The sequence below is a fragment of the Dermochelys coriacea genome, chromosome 8, assembly GCF_009764565.3.
Source record: "Dermochelys coriacea isolate rDerCor1 chromosome 8, rDerCor1.pri.v4, whole genome shotgun sequence".
Classification (NCBI taxonomy): domain Eukaryota; kingdom Metazoa; phylum Chordata; order Testudines; family Dermochelyidae; genus Dermochelys; species Dermochelys coriacea.
This window is the reverse complement of record NC_050075.1, coordinates 83,283,876-83,300,129: the sequence shown is the minus strand read 5'-3', so window position 1 is coordinate 83,300,129 and position 16,254 is coordinate 83,283,876. Positions and strand designations below refer to the sequence as shown.

General features: G+C 43.2%; 1 protein-coding gene across 2 annotated transcripts in view; it reads left to right on the top strand.

Annotated features, from left to right (window-relative positions):
• The first annotated feature begins 2,015 nt into the window (after positions 1-2,015).
• The window catches only part of PTGFR (prostaglandin F receptor), a 40,072-nt gene continuing 25,833 nt past the window's right edge, over positions 2,016-16,254 (top strand). Inside the window, exons 1-2 of one of the 2 annotated variants that reach the window (XM_043491112.1) lie at positions 2,016-2,751; positions 4,984-5,822. In XM_043491112.1, coding sequence (XP_043347047.1) covers positions 5,043-5,822 — 780 coding nt within the window. In that variant the 5' untranslated portion in view covers positions 2,016-2,751; positions 4,984-5,042. Of the gene's footprint in view, positions 4,044-4,983; positions 5,823-16,254 lie in introns of both variants that reach the window. The other variant, XM_038413677.2, reaches the window with a different exon arrangement.

Below are 16,254 nucleotides of genomic sequence, written 5' to 3'. Positions count from 1 at the left end.
TGTAGAGGCAGCAGTGCAAGCAGCGGGAGGAGCTAGCTGCCCCATCTATGTTCCTAGGGTCTTGGACGGGCATGCACTCCGGTTGGCTAGCGTCTGGCGCTGCCACAGCTACGTTCTATTTTTAGTGTGCTAGCTGGGAATCACATCCCTAACTCGAAGTGTAGACATACCCTCAAAGCGTTTATCCTCCTTAATAGGAGCCAGATCCTGAAAAATGTTGACTTCACTGGAAACTCTCAGTGCTCAGCACCTAAATTAAGATTCTTTAGGGTTTATAGAGTTTAGAAGTATATTATATTCTGCAGTTGGCTGTGAATAAAAAACATGTATCCCTGACAGAGGCAAATCAGCAATATATAAAGCCTTCCTTTTGCAATAGCAGCCTTACTACCTGCAGGTTTCAGAGTAGCAGCCATGTTAGTCTGTATTCGCAAAAAGAAAAGGAGTACTTGTGGCACCTTAGAGAGTATTTGGTGGAAATGCATCCGATGAAGTGAGCTGTAGCTCACGAAAGCTTATGCTCAAATAAATTTGTTAGTTAGTCTCTAAGGTGCCACAAGTACTCCTTTTCTTCTTACTACCTGCAGCTACCTTTCTTTCGAATTGTCTTTTCCTTCTTAAACAAGTTCTTATTACTGGTGTCTTTGTTTTTATAGGGAACAAGGCTTTAGATGTTAAAAGTGTTGGCAAAATTTGGGCCTGAACTACATGAGAATGATTTTTTAAATTTCTCTTTCACAAAGAATGGGGCTATGCAGTGTCATCAACTTTTTTTCTTTTAAAGAGAACTTTCCACTCATTTCAAGGGGCAAGTTTTGCTTAAAAACTAATGGCATGATATAGCTAACAGTTTGTAATTTCAAATCTTCATCTCAGTTTATGACTTTGGAAAATGTTGAATCAACACTTTTTTTCTAAAGTTAATATTTTATTATATTTTTAAAAAGAATTTCCGGGAATTTATTGGTCCTAATCAGATCAGAATCAAAATGAAATTATTTCTGTTGTGGTTGCAGTTTAGGTCACTTTAGCCAATAGGCCTGCATCTAGTTCGACATGCAGGGTTGCTCCAATAACACGACAACATCATTGGAAGCTGCTCATTCCTCTGGGCAGTTGTGGGAGGAGTGGGGACTCCAGTACACCGCCACTACCTCTTCGAGGTGGCTGAGGAAGGAGAGGGTTGGGGACTTCCCTCTGCTGCTGCCACCTTTCACTGGACCACCCTTCATCTTGCCTGGACCAAGCTGCACTTATGAAGGGGACTGTTCTGGCTGGGCCTCTCGATGTATGGAGCGGCACCTGCCAAGACCATCCTGCCCAGTGGAGGGCTCTGTTGCCACCCCACCCACCTTAGGGACTATGCTGCAGTTTTAAGAGGTGCATCCATTGACAGGACCCTCTTATGAGGTGGCAGGAGGGTGGCCTTTGCCCCTCAGACTCCTCCGTTGGGACGGGGAGGGCTGAGGCCTCCCTGCTCCTTCCTGAGCCCTAGCCCCCCCAGCCAAGGAGCACTGGGCTGGGAAAGAGAGGCCCCAGTTCTCCAATGAGAAGTGCCAGCGGTGGGCCAGAGTATCCCCCTGTCTGAAGCTGGCTCCTGGCAGACTCAGCCCATGCAGCTGGGCAGCTGAGGGGGGTGGGTGCCCCAGGCTGCTGCAGTCCTGCCCTGTCTATCCAGGGCTTTGAAGATGACAAGGGCTACATATTTGTCCCTGATCTTATTAAATCAGCTGCCCGCAGAAATAAACAAGCAACATCTTGCTCATTATTAGTGCCAAGCTCCATGGAGAGGGACCAGAGGTATCCATGAGACCTGACCTCCCCTCCCCTCCCCTCCCCCTCCCCACTAATTCAGCGGGAAGAGGCGGGCGGGGGCTTTTATTTCACACTTCACTGGTGCCAAGGACCCCTCCCCAGGCGCGTGGCTGGCTTCGCCCGCGCTGCTTTCCCCTCCCCCCCCCCCCGCCAGGCGGGCTGCTTGCGGGGGGGGGGGGGGGCGCGCAGGCAGCGTGACCTTAGCGCCTGCCCAGGGGGACGGACCGCGTGCGAGGCTCGGGGTCGGAGGGACGCGGCGGGACAGGAGCCTCCCCACCCGCGTGCGATGCGAGAGGGCAGCAGGCGGCCCGCGGGGCGACTGGCTGCCGCAGCCCCCAGCGCGAGACTGGAGCTGGGGGCGAGCGGCCCCGCTTGGCACTGGAGACACTAAAGGTAAATGTGCGGCCCCGCTTCGCTTCCCCCACAGGGCCGCTGCTCCGCGTGGCCAACTTCCCCCGGCTGGCGCTGAAGCTTCCCGCCGCCGCTCAGCCCGGGGAGCGAGGGGCTCCGATGGGAGGCTCGCTGGGAAGCCCGGCCCGCCGCTGCCCGGGTGGCTACTTTCTCCTTCTGTTCCAGCGCAGGCGCTGCTGGGCTGCCAGGAATCCCCCAGCAGAACAGCGCTGGGGTTGGAGGGGCAGGAAAGGAAACCGGCCGCTGCCCGGGCTCTGCCCCACCGGGGCTCAGCTCCTGGGAGCGGGAGACGCACGTGTCCACGGGGCCGCCCCGAAAGCGCCCTTTAAAGCAGCCGTCGTTGCAACTTCTCCGAGTGCAGCTTCTGCCAGGCTTGCTCGCAATCCGGAGAAACCCAGCTCCGCCGGCCGGCGTGCGGCTTGAGCAATGCTCGCTTAAAGTTCAGAAAGTTGGCGGCCAGAGCTATGTGTCGCAAGGCGTGCGGGGAAAGTAGCGGGGGAAAGCGTCTAGCACCTGGGCTGAGACGTGAGTAAGAGGTGACTGGTCTCGTTGTTGCCCGAAGTGGGATAATCGCTTTCCCCTTGGCTGGTAAGGCAAAGGCTGAACTCCCACCCTGGGAGTTATATGTCATGGGGATCCCTGTAACTCGGCTTGCCAACCCTCCAGGATTTTCCTGGAGGCTCCGGCAATTCAAGATTAGTTTTTAAGGAAGGATTATGTCTTAAATCTCCAGGAATTCGTCCAACTAAAGTTGGCAACCCTACGGTGTGACTCACTCCAGCATATCCCGCAGTACCACAAACATCAGTTTCAATATAGATAAAATGAAGCGATAGCTGGAAGTTGCCGCGTGTACGCAACCCGCGATGCAGGCGGCTGCTGACAGTCTGGTTTTCAGGCGCTGGATGCGGGGCAGTAACTCGCGCACACTTCTGAATAGGACCAACGCTAACACGCTTGAGGGAGCAAAAGGCTGAGCTGGTTACCCGGGATGCACTCTTTAAAAATGAGGATACTTTGCATTCACTTTCCGCTTGATGGTTTCCAACAGTCGGATTCACTCACTGGGATTTAGGCAGGATTTCTGCCGCACGTAGCGCTTCATGGACACAGGGCAGCAGATTCCTCCTCCTCCAGTTGGTTTCTGCTGGCTAATCTAGCCCATTTAATCTAGCGTTGTAGTGCAGGTTCGTTGTGTTATGTCTAATTGCGGGCCTGCGCCTGCCTTGCGTGAGTCGTCCCTGCTCACCTGACTTCAACAGGGCTCTGTCCTCAGGGTGGGAGTAAGCGCCCAAGGGTTGGCAGGGCCGGCCCTGCCTAGCAAATAATGCCGAGAGGCGGTGAAGCTGCAGAGAGCCAGGGCAGAGGGACGCTCCCGCACTTCGGAAGTCCCGCAAAGAGGCAGGCGTGAGGACTTGCGGGGTGGGTTGTGCGTGACTCTCCGCCTGAACTGATCGGCGGGAGGGGGAAGAGGAGGGTACGCAGTGGGCTCTGCTCGCCTTCTCCCCTGGGGAAAGGCACAGCGGCGGCTGGCTCCGCTCTTCGTGGGTACCTGACACCGAAGGCAGAGTGGGAAGCCCCGGAGTTGATCCGGCTGGAGGGAGGGTGGAGAGGAGGAGTGGGACGTTGGTCGAGCTCTTTGCGGAGCCGGCTGCAGGGAGGGAGGAGAAGGAGGGAGGGTCTGGAGGAGCGCGTAGAAACTTTTCACCTTCTGCAAACTTGTCGGTGTGCGCACAGCCCGAGCTGCTGCTCGCGTGAGAGGCAGAGGAAGGCGCCCGGCCGCAATATCGGTTCACGAGCCCAGGCATTCAGCGCAGGTAGGAGTTTAATATTAGGGTCTGTTTCTGTAATGCAAGAAAAATTGCCCCTCCCCGCTGAACAAAAGGCAGCGTCTAGGCGAATGTACACTGCTGTCCCGTCTCCCACGGGGTTGTTTGATCTTTATCTGTGTTTAAATGGCTTTGCGAGATTCACTTTTGCAAGGAGGAGGTGGACGCACGGAGGTCCCCCGGTTTGCACTGAGAGGCGCACGGAAGTCCTGCTGCTGCTGGAGTGTGTTCCCGTGCTTTGCACGGGATTTAATCGCAATCGGAGTGTGGCTGCTGCTGTTGAGCTGCAGTTGATTGAGAGTGGCCAGGCCGATCGCGGACGATGCCTGGAGGAGGCTTGCTGCCTCTTGTAGGGGGATGTTGCAAGCAGGGAAAGCGGTGCGAATTTGCAGGGGGATTTGTTTTACCCAGTCCCGCTTTCTCGCAGGGTGCTGCGGCTTGCACGGGTCTGTGTGTGTCGGGGACGCAGAGGGGTGTGAATTATCTGCTGCCCCAGCTGGAGTGAGAGAATCTCTCGACTCCTTCCTTGGGTGCTGACATCGTGGACTCTCTGCCCACTGCGGGTAGCAAAGAATGGGCAATAGAGAATGCTGCTGCTGGTGGTTGTGAGATAAAGTTGACTGGTACAATGTTAGGTTTTGAATATGGGTGCCTGATCTTATGGTAGACTGGCACACAAGATAAATTTGGGAGACTGTCTCAGGTGTGACAGAATTACTAATTTGAGATCATTTCTGCAGGGCTCCAGCACTATTAAACTTAGCACTACCTCACTATACCCAATGTAACTGCTCAAAGATGTTATGCCACATCATGCACCTGATAGATTAGGGAAATTAGATTTCCATCACAAACTACCTGGAGTGTCTGTTTCAAATATCAAATGAGAGATGTGCCTTTTATAACGTTTTTCTTTTAAATATTACAGATGCCTTTTGATTGTACGACTGCTGAAATGTATTGAGTGCTCCAGCTACTTTTCCAACAATGAACAGTTCAAAATCACCTGTGCTGGATGGATTAGGAAACACAACCTGCAACTCACACAAAAAGATTTCAGTATTTTTTTCAATAATATTCATGACGGTGGGAATTTTATCCAACAGTCTTGCAATAGCAATTCTCATGAAGGCATATCAGAGATTTAGACAGAAATCAAAAGCATCCTTTTTGCTTTTTGCTAGTGGTTTGGTTGTCACAGATCTTTTTGGCCATCTCATCAATGGAACTATTGCCGTATTTGTGTATGCCTCTGACAAAGACTGGATTCGATTTAATCAATCAAACATTCTCTGCAGCGTTTTTGGCATATGTATGGTATTCTTTGGGCTGTGCCCTCTCTTTCTGGGCACTGTGATGGCTGTTGAACGTTGCATTGGAGTCACTAAACCAATATTTCATTCTACAAAAATGACTTCTAAACATGTAAAAATGATTTTGACTACGGTATGTCTCTTTGCTGTTTTTATAGCTTTGCTGCCTATTCTTAGCTTTAGAGCATATCAAATTCAAGCATCGAGGACCTGGTGCTTCTATAAAACAGAACATATTGAGGACTGGGAAGACCGATTTTATCTATTACTTTTTTCTTGTCTTGGGTTACTGGCCCTTGCTGTTTCATTCTTGTGCAATGCTGTCACAGGAATTACTCTCTTAAGAGTCAAATTTAAAAGTCAACAAAGACAAGGCCGATCTCATCATTTTGAAATGATCATTCAGCTATTGGCTATAATGTGTGTCTCTTGCATTTGCTGGAGTCCATTTCTGGTAAGAGCCTAATATGTTTGACAATTTTTAATGCACATCTGTGTCTGAAGCTTGTCTTTTTTTTTTTTTTTTTTAATCTGCAGGTTTTTGATAGTGGCTAGCCGTGGTGAACACCACAGATCACACTTTTAACATCATGTGTTACGCTTACAAGCATCTTATTATTTCAGTTTCATATTGCATGTGGCATTCTGAACTATGCATCTGTAACAAAGATGGTTTTTGTTTTCATTTCTGACTAGAACTGAAATAGATTTAGCAGTAAGCAGAATATGATGATCAAAAAAGTCTGTTTACAGTATCATGCAGTGCTAAAAACTGGTCTCCAGTCTGAAGGAAGGTTAACATGGGTGTTAGTGAAACAGTAGGAGATTCCCAAAAATTGTCCATGTAGATCAGTCTGAAAATACTGTTATAACACTGTTAGACCCCAAACTATTATTTCACAACTCTGTTTATGTGTAGTTATGTTTATTGTGAGTCTTGCATGGGATACCCAGAATTGTGAGCCCCTGTGTTACCCATCTCCGCTTCAGCAAGTGAGAGTTTGCTGCTGCTAAGATGTGTGTCAGCTCCCTGACATAGCAGCTTGTCTGCCTTGCCAGCAAACTCTTGAGGACGCTGCCAGTTTGCTGCAGGTAACAATCGATGAACCTTAGTTCCCCAGAGAAATCTCTTGCAGTGTCCAGTCCCTTCCACTGGACACTCACAGAAGTTAAATTCACTGCCGTCAAAGAGATGGAGCACACACCAGCCTGTTTGGCTAGCTGAGAATTCACTCTCTACTTTTATTACATAGCACTGAGATGGTTTTATAATAAAACAAGAAAAAGTTTATCAACAAAGATCAGAGATTTTAGTGATACTAAGCAAGAACAAAAAACAGGTCTGGTTACAAACAAAATAAAACATGCTTCTAAGGCTATGTCTACACTACACAGCTTTTAAGGACACAGCTGTGTTGCTACAGCCATGCCACTAAAAGTCACACGGTGTAGCTGTTGTTTGTCAGCTCTCCTGCCGACAAAAAACTTCCACCCCCAATGAGCAGCGTTTGGCACCCAATGAGGGTGCTCCTGCCAACAAACAGCTGTTCACACTGACACTTGTCATTGGCAAAACCCTTGTCTTTCGGGGAGTGGGGGGATTAACACCTCTGAAAGACAAAAGTTTTGTCATTCAGTTGCCAGTGTAGACATAGCCCTAGTGATTAAAACTCAATTTCATCAAGTTGCAATCTTTGTCTAAGCAGGATTCTCACTTACATTAAGTCTCCAGCAACGCTTGCCTTTCAGTTCAAGAGAATCCAGCTTTCCTAAGCTCAATGGCAGCTGTATGCTATCATCCCCCAAGTGAAGGATAATTAAAATGTCTCCAGCCCCCTCCCGCCTTATATTATCCAAGATCTATTGTCTCTGTTTCAAGAGCCAGGAAGGTTGTTTTTTTTTTTTTTTTTTTTTTTTTTTTTTTTAAGGGATGTAGATTCTGTTTCTCTCTCCCCCAATGTGATTGTGTCTTCTCCCCTGCTCATTTAGCTTGATGGCTTTATTTGCCTTCTATGTACATATGCTTTCATTGGGTCAAGCTTTGTAAGCCAGAGGACAAACAGGTGAATCCATAGTCCTTTGTCCAAGCCAAACTTGTTTATCAAGTTTGCCCCCAAAATATATTTTAGGAACATGTTTCCAACACACAAGCACAATTATTTATACCCCATCTGCATGATGCATGCACAGTGATACTCATGACCAGTGTGTCACCAGTTTATATAAGATACCTTACATGACACCTTTGAGTTATATCTTATGACAACAATGAGCGTGTCAGGCTTGATGTGAGTTATGGTATGTGGGGGGCAGGGGCTCTGTTAGTTGTGGGCTCCATGATCACAGATGGAGCCTATAAAGCCCACTTTATACCACAAGTTGTAAACCATATTAAGGAAGGTAAAGGTTAGAATTAGTTGTTAATGTCATCTCACTTTTATAGAGCAACTTTCCTTATTAGTTCTCAAAGCACTTTACAAAGGGAAGTTTTATTATCCCCATTTTACAGATGGGGAAATGGGCATAGAGGTGAAGTGATTTGTCCAATTTGTATCCCAGGAGATCAGTGGCAGAGCTGGGAATAGAGTTTAAATCAATGCTTTGGCCATACTGCCTAATATGTTGATGCAAACCATAGGTTTTAAAATCCATTTCAGAATTGTGTTAAAGAACAGTGGTCAAGCTATACTTCTGATGTTTTTGGTAATGGCTTAATTTCAAGTATGGTTTAGATATAAGTAACTTGGTTTAGTTGTAGTCTGAACAGAGCTTTAGCAAGGTTTGTTGCAGATGGGCATTAGGAGTTGGTGCTCCCAGGCAATCCCTCAAAACACAGCACAGAACCTAGTGCCAGCATGTTACTGGCTGCAGTAGTTCTTCCTAACTGCTTAATGCAAGTCAGGTCAGTATAAACCAGTGGTGGGCAACCTGCGGCCCATCAGAGTAATCTGCTTGTGGCCCATGAGACATTTTGCTGACATTGACCATCCGCAGGCACGACCCTCCATGGTTTCCCAATAACTGCGGTTCGTCGTTCCTGGCCACTGGGAGCTGCGGGAAGCAGTGGGCCCGAGGCCATTGGGAGCTTCAGGGGGGCCATGCTTGCGGATGGTCAACATCGGCAAAATGTCTCGTGGCCTGCAGTCAGAGTACCCTGATGGGCCGCATGCGGGCCACAGGTTGCCCACCACTGGTATAAACTGTATCAGAAATCAGAGTTGGAACACACTTGATTATCATATAGTAAAGAGTCCTAAAGTTTCTTACTCTGTCCTATGATGGCATTATAAAGCAAATTTGAACTGGGTCCCAAAGGGTAGTGTGCATGTTCACACACTTATGAAAATGGTTTAACATAACCACGTAAACTCTTTCAAAACAGTTTAAGACATGAGAAACACTGAATCTTAATTCTTCTTTTAGAAAGAGGGCCCCCTGCTCCTCTTACACTGGTGGAAAATGGGTGTGTGATCAGAACAAGAGTATCTGCTATAAATCCTGGCCCTACTGAAATCAAAGGGAGTTTTGTTATTGATTCAAAAGGGTCAAAATAATTTCACCTCTGCTTTTCTATTGATTTCTCTAGACTTGCACTACAATACCATTTTAACTAATCTTTTAGCTTTATGTAACATTGTCAGTTTCATGTCTCTCATACATACTTTGTGGACAAAGTCTTCAGGATAATAATGTAGGCTTTTTTTAGTGAACGATTGCTTCCAGTGAAATAAATTTGAGGCAAGCACAGATTGACTGACTATCCAGAAAAGTAATTGAAGTGATCAGTTTACGTGTCAAAAAACCCCAATGTATTACCCAGTCCCAATATTTATTTTCAGATAAAATATCTGTCCTTAAAGATTGCAATTAATTTAATTCCAGAAGGACTTTGAATGTCAAAAGAACTATTAACCTGTGTTTTCATTCAAAAGATATGTTCTGTTTATGCAATACATGATGAAACACTGAATTACAGCTACTCTAATAGTTTTTCATTATCACTCATTCTTTTCCTTGCTGTGCCCTTTCTGCCTCTTTCTTTCTAGAGGAAAAAATGCAGAACTTTCAATCTCCTAAGTACATATACATATTTTTTTCTAAAGCTTGTAGATGGATGAGTGCTCCCATAAATATTTTGAAATCATTGCACTCTTGATAAAATATTTTGCATCATATAGATTGTAGTTTAAATATGAATTATTGCTGTCTTGACAAGCTTTTCTCTGAATCCTGCTGTTTAGAGCACTCTTCTGTTCGTGATTTATACTGACAAATGATTTAATGCTTAATTTTTGTAATTGAAAATACGTTCCTCAGTGAAGTGACAGCTCTGGTTAGAATTGGGTAGTATTGGCTGGTACTATTGAAATCTTCCTTACAGCTCTGCCAGTGTACCACATTGTGCATGTTCAGTACTCCTGAAATTATAGCTCTGGATGTCTCAAGTCCAGATTGTCATCAAATATTGTGCTGGCTTTTGCAGGGTGGATAACTGTCCTTTGCGGATGAGAATAAAATCACAAACTCACTTTCACATTTGATTTAGAAACCCAAGTGTTGAGGTGAATGAATAGTTCTTTAACCCACAGATTGTTGCAATTCCCAGATTGCTAGTAAAATGAGTACTTAAGGGTGTATTAAATTGCCATTTTTGCCTAAACTTCAGCTTAAACATTTTTTTTAACAACCTGATATTATCTTCTATTGTGTGATTAAGCCATGTTCTTGCAGAGGAATGGACTTAATGGTCTAGACCCTGACCCTGTAGTGACTTCTATGTGTAAAGTTAAGCACATTTGTAAGTCTTTTCAGGATTGGGGATTTACTGTCTTTAACTATTTTGATTCTACTGAGGATATAAAAGTTAATTTCCTGAACTGTCAGCACTTATGCATTTTTGTTTTATTTTAAAAGTTGTTCAGAGAAGATAAACATATCATTACAAGGTAACTACAGTACTACTGCATTTTATTAGAGGGTAGTGGATCATACATAGGTATTGAAAATAATATTTCGTCAAGAATGTGTTATAAACTGGAGACATCTGCAACATGAAACTGGAGCATATCCAGAATACAGCAGTAAGTGTTATTTCTCATGGTAGTACTGAGCTGAAGGGGCATTTTAGGGATGATTCCAAAGAACATTCAGTCAGGCAAAGAAAATCATCTGGGGTAAATGAGAATATGAATACAAAAGACATTTTCAGCATTGAACTGAATAATATAGTAGAGTGAATGTCCTCTTAGCCTTATTCAAGCATAAACAGATACACTAATTTCAAACTGAATATATAGGGTAGTTACTTTTTTTTCTGGTCAAAACAGGCATAATTTTAGTTAACAACTTCAGCAGGAGTTGAGGGCACTCAGCACGTGGTAGGATTGGGTTCTTAATTCTATGTTTTTCTTCTAAATTCAAATTTTGGCTTCAGTTATGTGCATGCATATGTGTTGGGCTGTTCTGCTACCCACCCATTTCTTTGAATGGAATTGAATAGTTATGATGGAGCAAATACCATTTCATTAGTCCATAGGTGGAGTTTTGCTTTCATAAATCAGAACACAAGCATCATGCATATATGTATATACCGTAGATGATAAAATCCATTTATCCAGACTCTATCCCTTCTAAATTTGTGTTGTCTGGTGCGCATCACTTTCTCAGTTCCTTGCCCTGTATTTGAAAGCCAAATATTTTTGACCTTCTCCTAAATACTTTTGACAAGTGGGGTTTATAAATAGATCAGACAGATTTTCCCCATCTACAAACTCCATTTATCCAAAATCTTTTGGGGTTGTCAAATGGATTTGTTTTAGATTATATAATATAATATGCACCTGAATGAATAAGATAAGGCATCAAATCAGACACCTTATTTAGCAAAATATTAAATTAATATTTGTTTCACACTTATCCTCTGGTATAGGGGATTCTTGCTAATATTTAAAGTAAAAATACCTTTTAAATGAGCACATGTCTAAAGTATAGTCCTAGCTTTCCATCCATTTACAATTAATTATTATTTGCTGTTTGGTCACTGAGTAGCCAAAAGTATGCTAGGTGCCGTATTAAAGAAAAGGTGGTAAATACCTTTTAAATGAGCAAGTGTCTAAAGTAAACATAGGCCTAGCTTTCCATCCATTTATCATTAATTATTATTTGCTGTTTGTTCACTGAGTAGCCAAAAGTATGCTAGGTGCCATATTAAAGAAAAGGTAAGGGGAGTCTTTCCATTGACTTCAGTGAGACCGGGGTTCTACTCTCTATCTTGAACTAGTACACTAGAGAGCTTGATGTGAGTAGGAGTTGTGCTGACATGAGTTAGACCTAAGTAGAGGTGTGACAAAGTCTGGGAAGGAAAAATGATGGAGGTAAAGGTGGTGGGGGATAAGGATCACAAATACAAGGGCATGGGTTACCTCAATAGAACTGCACATCTTGTTTTTAATTTCTAATTGAGTTTGTCATTGTTAACTGCTATGTGCACACTACTATGTGTAACTTTCTCCTCTGGTTCAGTAATACCTGTAATACTGAATGGCACTTACTTTCTAAATGAAGATACTCAGTTTTCATTATAAAATCAGTGTTCCCAAATATTGCACATCTATCCATTGATTTATACCCACTGTTAAATATTTTAATGCAATATAACTTTTTTCTTTGTAGTTAATACTTTTTTACATATATGATTTAAATACTAAGTCTTCCTTCTGTGCCAAAGTATCCTGTTTAGATGGCAAGGTCTTTGGGCAGGGACTGTCTGTTTCTATGTGTAAGTACAACATCTAGGACAATGGATCTCGATCTTGGTTGGAGCCTCTAGGGGCTTGTGCAATACAAATACATGCATAATAATAAAAATACCCATGACTCTTACCTAACATACATTGAGACAGTGACTTTGTTATGCTTCCCAGCCAGAAATGAGCAGGTCACTGATTAGCAGGGCTGTGAAGATGCGCTTTCTGCCCTCATGCGGGAGCCTTGCCGCAAGGGAGCGGGAGAGAGTGCAGATGCAGTGTAGAGCACCGTCTTCATGGTCTCCCATGCAGCTCTTGGGGGATCTGCTAGTTTGGGGGGACTGAACGCCCTGCTTATTCCATTCCTCTTTCATCATGATGGGAGAATTCATAGGAAACTCCACAAGAAGAAACTAACCTATTTTACTGTTCCCTGTGTGGGCATGACCCACTTGTGGGATGAATGGTCCCAATGACTCTATGCTTGTTGTGGATTACCAGAGACACAGTTGATAATCTGAAATACTGTTTCATGATAGTATTTTCCAAAAATGTTAACACACAACTTCTATGCTGAACCAGGTTGTGTCAAGTCATGTTTTGTGTTGCCAAAGGTCAATTCCTGCTCATCCTTACGCATCAAAGCAAATGGGGAATTTTTTTGAGTAAGGTCAGCATGATTTGGCCCCAAGAGGTTGGATTCCCAAATAAAGCAGAAGGGATTGCCGCATTTTGTGGCATGCATGTTAATGACAATCTATGCTGTTACTCAGAGCTGCTCTTTTGACGGTGACGTGCTGCCTAGCCTATTTCTTGAAATGCTTGTTTTTTGGAGCTAAGTTGATCTGAACAGATTCTGACTTTTATCACATAAATTCTCTGTGGCTGAAGGGATAATTGCATTTTTCTCAATATTTTGCTATTTGGAGAAGTAAAATGTACTTCCAGTAATTACATCTGGGATGGGTCTGAGAGTAAATTTTTGTACAGGATCACATTCCGGCTATGGAGAAACATCTTTTCCATTTATTTTAATTGCAGTTCTCTGAAGTTACTCTAACTCTTCATTGTCCTTTTTTACCTTTTTTGAAATGCAAGAGTGGTGCAGTAGTTACAACAGGGAGCTGGGTTTCAAGGCTCCTGGTCCCGATTCCAGTTAGCTGCTCCTCCTCCCCCTCCGCCCCCCAGTTTAGCTAGTTTAAAGGGACTGTAAGCTGCCTGGAACTGGCCACCTTGGGAATAGCACACGTGGGAAATTTCCTTGGGTAGAGTACAGCTGGCAAACCCTTGTGCCTCTTGTTATGAGGTGAGAAGGGAGGGGCATGTTAGTGAAGGAGGCTGTATGGTTGGAGTACAGTTTGCTGCCTCTGTTCTGCTGCATGTAGAATTCCATCACTGGGGCCAGATTCTCAGCTGATGTAAATCAGCAAAGGTTCTTGGAGGTCCGTGGTGCTGCACTGATTAACATCAGCTGAGGATCTGGCCCTTAATTATTACTAGTATAGTAGAAAGCATTCTTACCGCCTTTGTTTTTCAAGAACTTCTTCTATACATATCACTTCGTCTGTGTGTACATACATGTTTTAATACAGTGGTATTACCTTGCAAGTCTATATCCAATGTATTTCTCATGCTAACCCTGAAGTCTGTCTCTGCATTACTGCTTTCTATATCACACTTTTGTGTCTTGGCTGATCTCTCACATTACCTTATGTTGATGTGTACTAAATCTTATCACATTTATATCTGCTCATTGCTTTTTTTCCTGCAGTTTATCTCCAAAAAATGCTGGAAGCTCCTTTTATTTCCTGACACAATAAAATGGCTTTAAAATATAGTAGATTCTCTCTTATGGTCTCTGGCAGGTGATTTTTGGTAACTGAATCACGCATTTGAAAAGGAAGGTATTTCTGAATGGAAAATTTAATAAAGAAGGGATATCAGTGTTTATTTCATGAGCTTCAGGCTAACTTTCTGGAGGATGCTGCATCCCAATGAAAAACAAGGATATTTGAACAAGGATAAATTAGTCTTTAAATTAGTACAAATGTGTTTCTGAAGATTGGTGGTGGTAATGTTAAATCTCTTCACTCATCTGGCCACGCAGCTCTTTAAAAGTTGCTACTACAGAAAAAAACAGTGCCATAAATGGTACTCTGAGAATTTCTGTTCGGCAAACTCGAGAGTGTAAAATGGAACCAGTAGAAACTTTTTTTAATCATAGTGTTTTCCTCACTTTTGTTAGTTTGAGATGTTTGAAATACATGGTTCTTTTTTCTGCTGCAAAGGGAAAGATAAAGAAAAAATGTCTCGATAGGACATAAATTATAAATTTAGTGCAAGACCTTGCTAACACTACAACCTGGCTCTGCAGAAGGCTGACCCATCCAGGGAAAATGCTGACCTGGTACACAAGCTTAAAAAGAAATGGCCATTACTCTCCCGAATCCAGCACATGGTCCCAATTCAAGCCCATTTCAAGAGCTTGCTTACATTCACCTCATCTAAAAGAAGTGAACTAATTTTATAGGGGAAAGAAGGAAAAAAAAAAGAAAGAGGCTTTTGCCTGGAAAAGGTCTGCAGGATCTGGCTCATTATCTTTACTCAATAGAATTAATATTCTAAAGATTACTATCCTCTAGAGATTTCTTCTTCAGACCTACTACTTAGCCCAAGTAGGAGGATCTGTGAGACTGAAAACAGGCTTTTCTGAGTCCTTATGGAAAAATAAATCTTCTGTTGTACGTTGATCAGGCTTGCAAGCTTCACTGGCAGAAACAGGCTCATTCTTCCTGCTCTGGTGGGCTTTGAATGGTCAGACAGCTGTTACAGTATGTCCTTTAGCGTAGGGAGAATTCAGTTATCATTCCTAATTGATTTCCTCTGAATGAACTGCTAATGTACTAAATGGCTTTATTATTGGAACATTGCTATGAACCTTTTTATGAGCTCATGTTTTTAGGTGTTTATAAATTTCTGGGGAAAAAATTGGCTGAAATTGCAGCTGCTTATTGTCAGCGCAAAGGAATTAAATCAGAAATTCTTTCTATACGAGTTTGGTAGACTCTCTCTCTCTATTAAATTTATATCAAGTTTGTTTTTCAGTTTACAAACTAACATCAGGAAATTCAAAGCTCTGATTTCTGCAGCAGCCCCAATTAAACCATGGTAGTATATATACATAAATAATTATGGTTGCTGTGGGAATCAGAGCTTTGAATTTCCTGATGCTTTCACATATGTATAAACAAAATTCACAATGCTTTATTTAGAGGGAGGTAGCTATGTGAACCATTGGGCAGATTCTAAACTCATATAAATCTGCATAGTTCCATTGATTTTTACTGGAGTTCCAACTAGTTTATACCACATTTGGAACGGATGCAGCCTCTAATTTAACGATTTCCCACCCTACCCTCAGAAATAGTTTCTTTAAATAAATATATCTTTGGTGGAATCATAACTATGCCATATCTTTCTCAGTCATAGCATCACATTACATGAATTGACTATAAATAGCTCTGTGTGTGTGTGTGTGTGTGTGTGTGTGTGTATAATATATAATTTTCACTGTGAATAATTAAATCATGGGCTTATGCTCTATTATATATACTTGGGGTAATGCTGGATTTTCACAAATGTTGTCTGTCTTCATAAGTGGTTTTTTTTTTTTTTCCCCTCAAGTTTTTGGTAAAACTCCAGTTGGCCTCAGCCTTTCAGAAAAATAATTTGCTGTATGGGACTGATCTGGGTTGCAGAGATTAGACTAGCCACGGTATACAGAGGAGGAGAAATATTTTTAACTTGTTTATGTAGAGTTCATGTCAGTTTTCAAACCATTTCAAACGAGGTATCTCTGAATGCTTTCTAAAAGTAGTCATGGTATAGTTTACTCACTGACTATTTAGAAATTGTTCTTCTCCGGATTTGGCAGTACAGTACTCAGGAGGTTGGGAAGAGAAGAAAGCCAGATAAAGACCGTCATCACAGTAGTAAAAAGGCTCTGGTAGAAAAGTAGAATAGTAGAGAATCTCTTCTCTTGCAGCAGCCAAGTGGCTCCAGAAGGGAGAGGAGCTTTGACTTTATCAGATACTTACCAGACTGAGACTAATATTTAAGACAGAGCCCTAAAATAGTGAC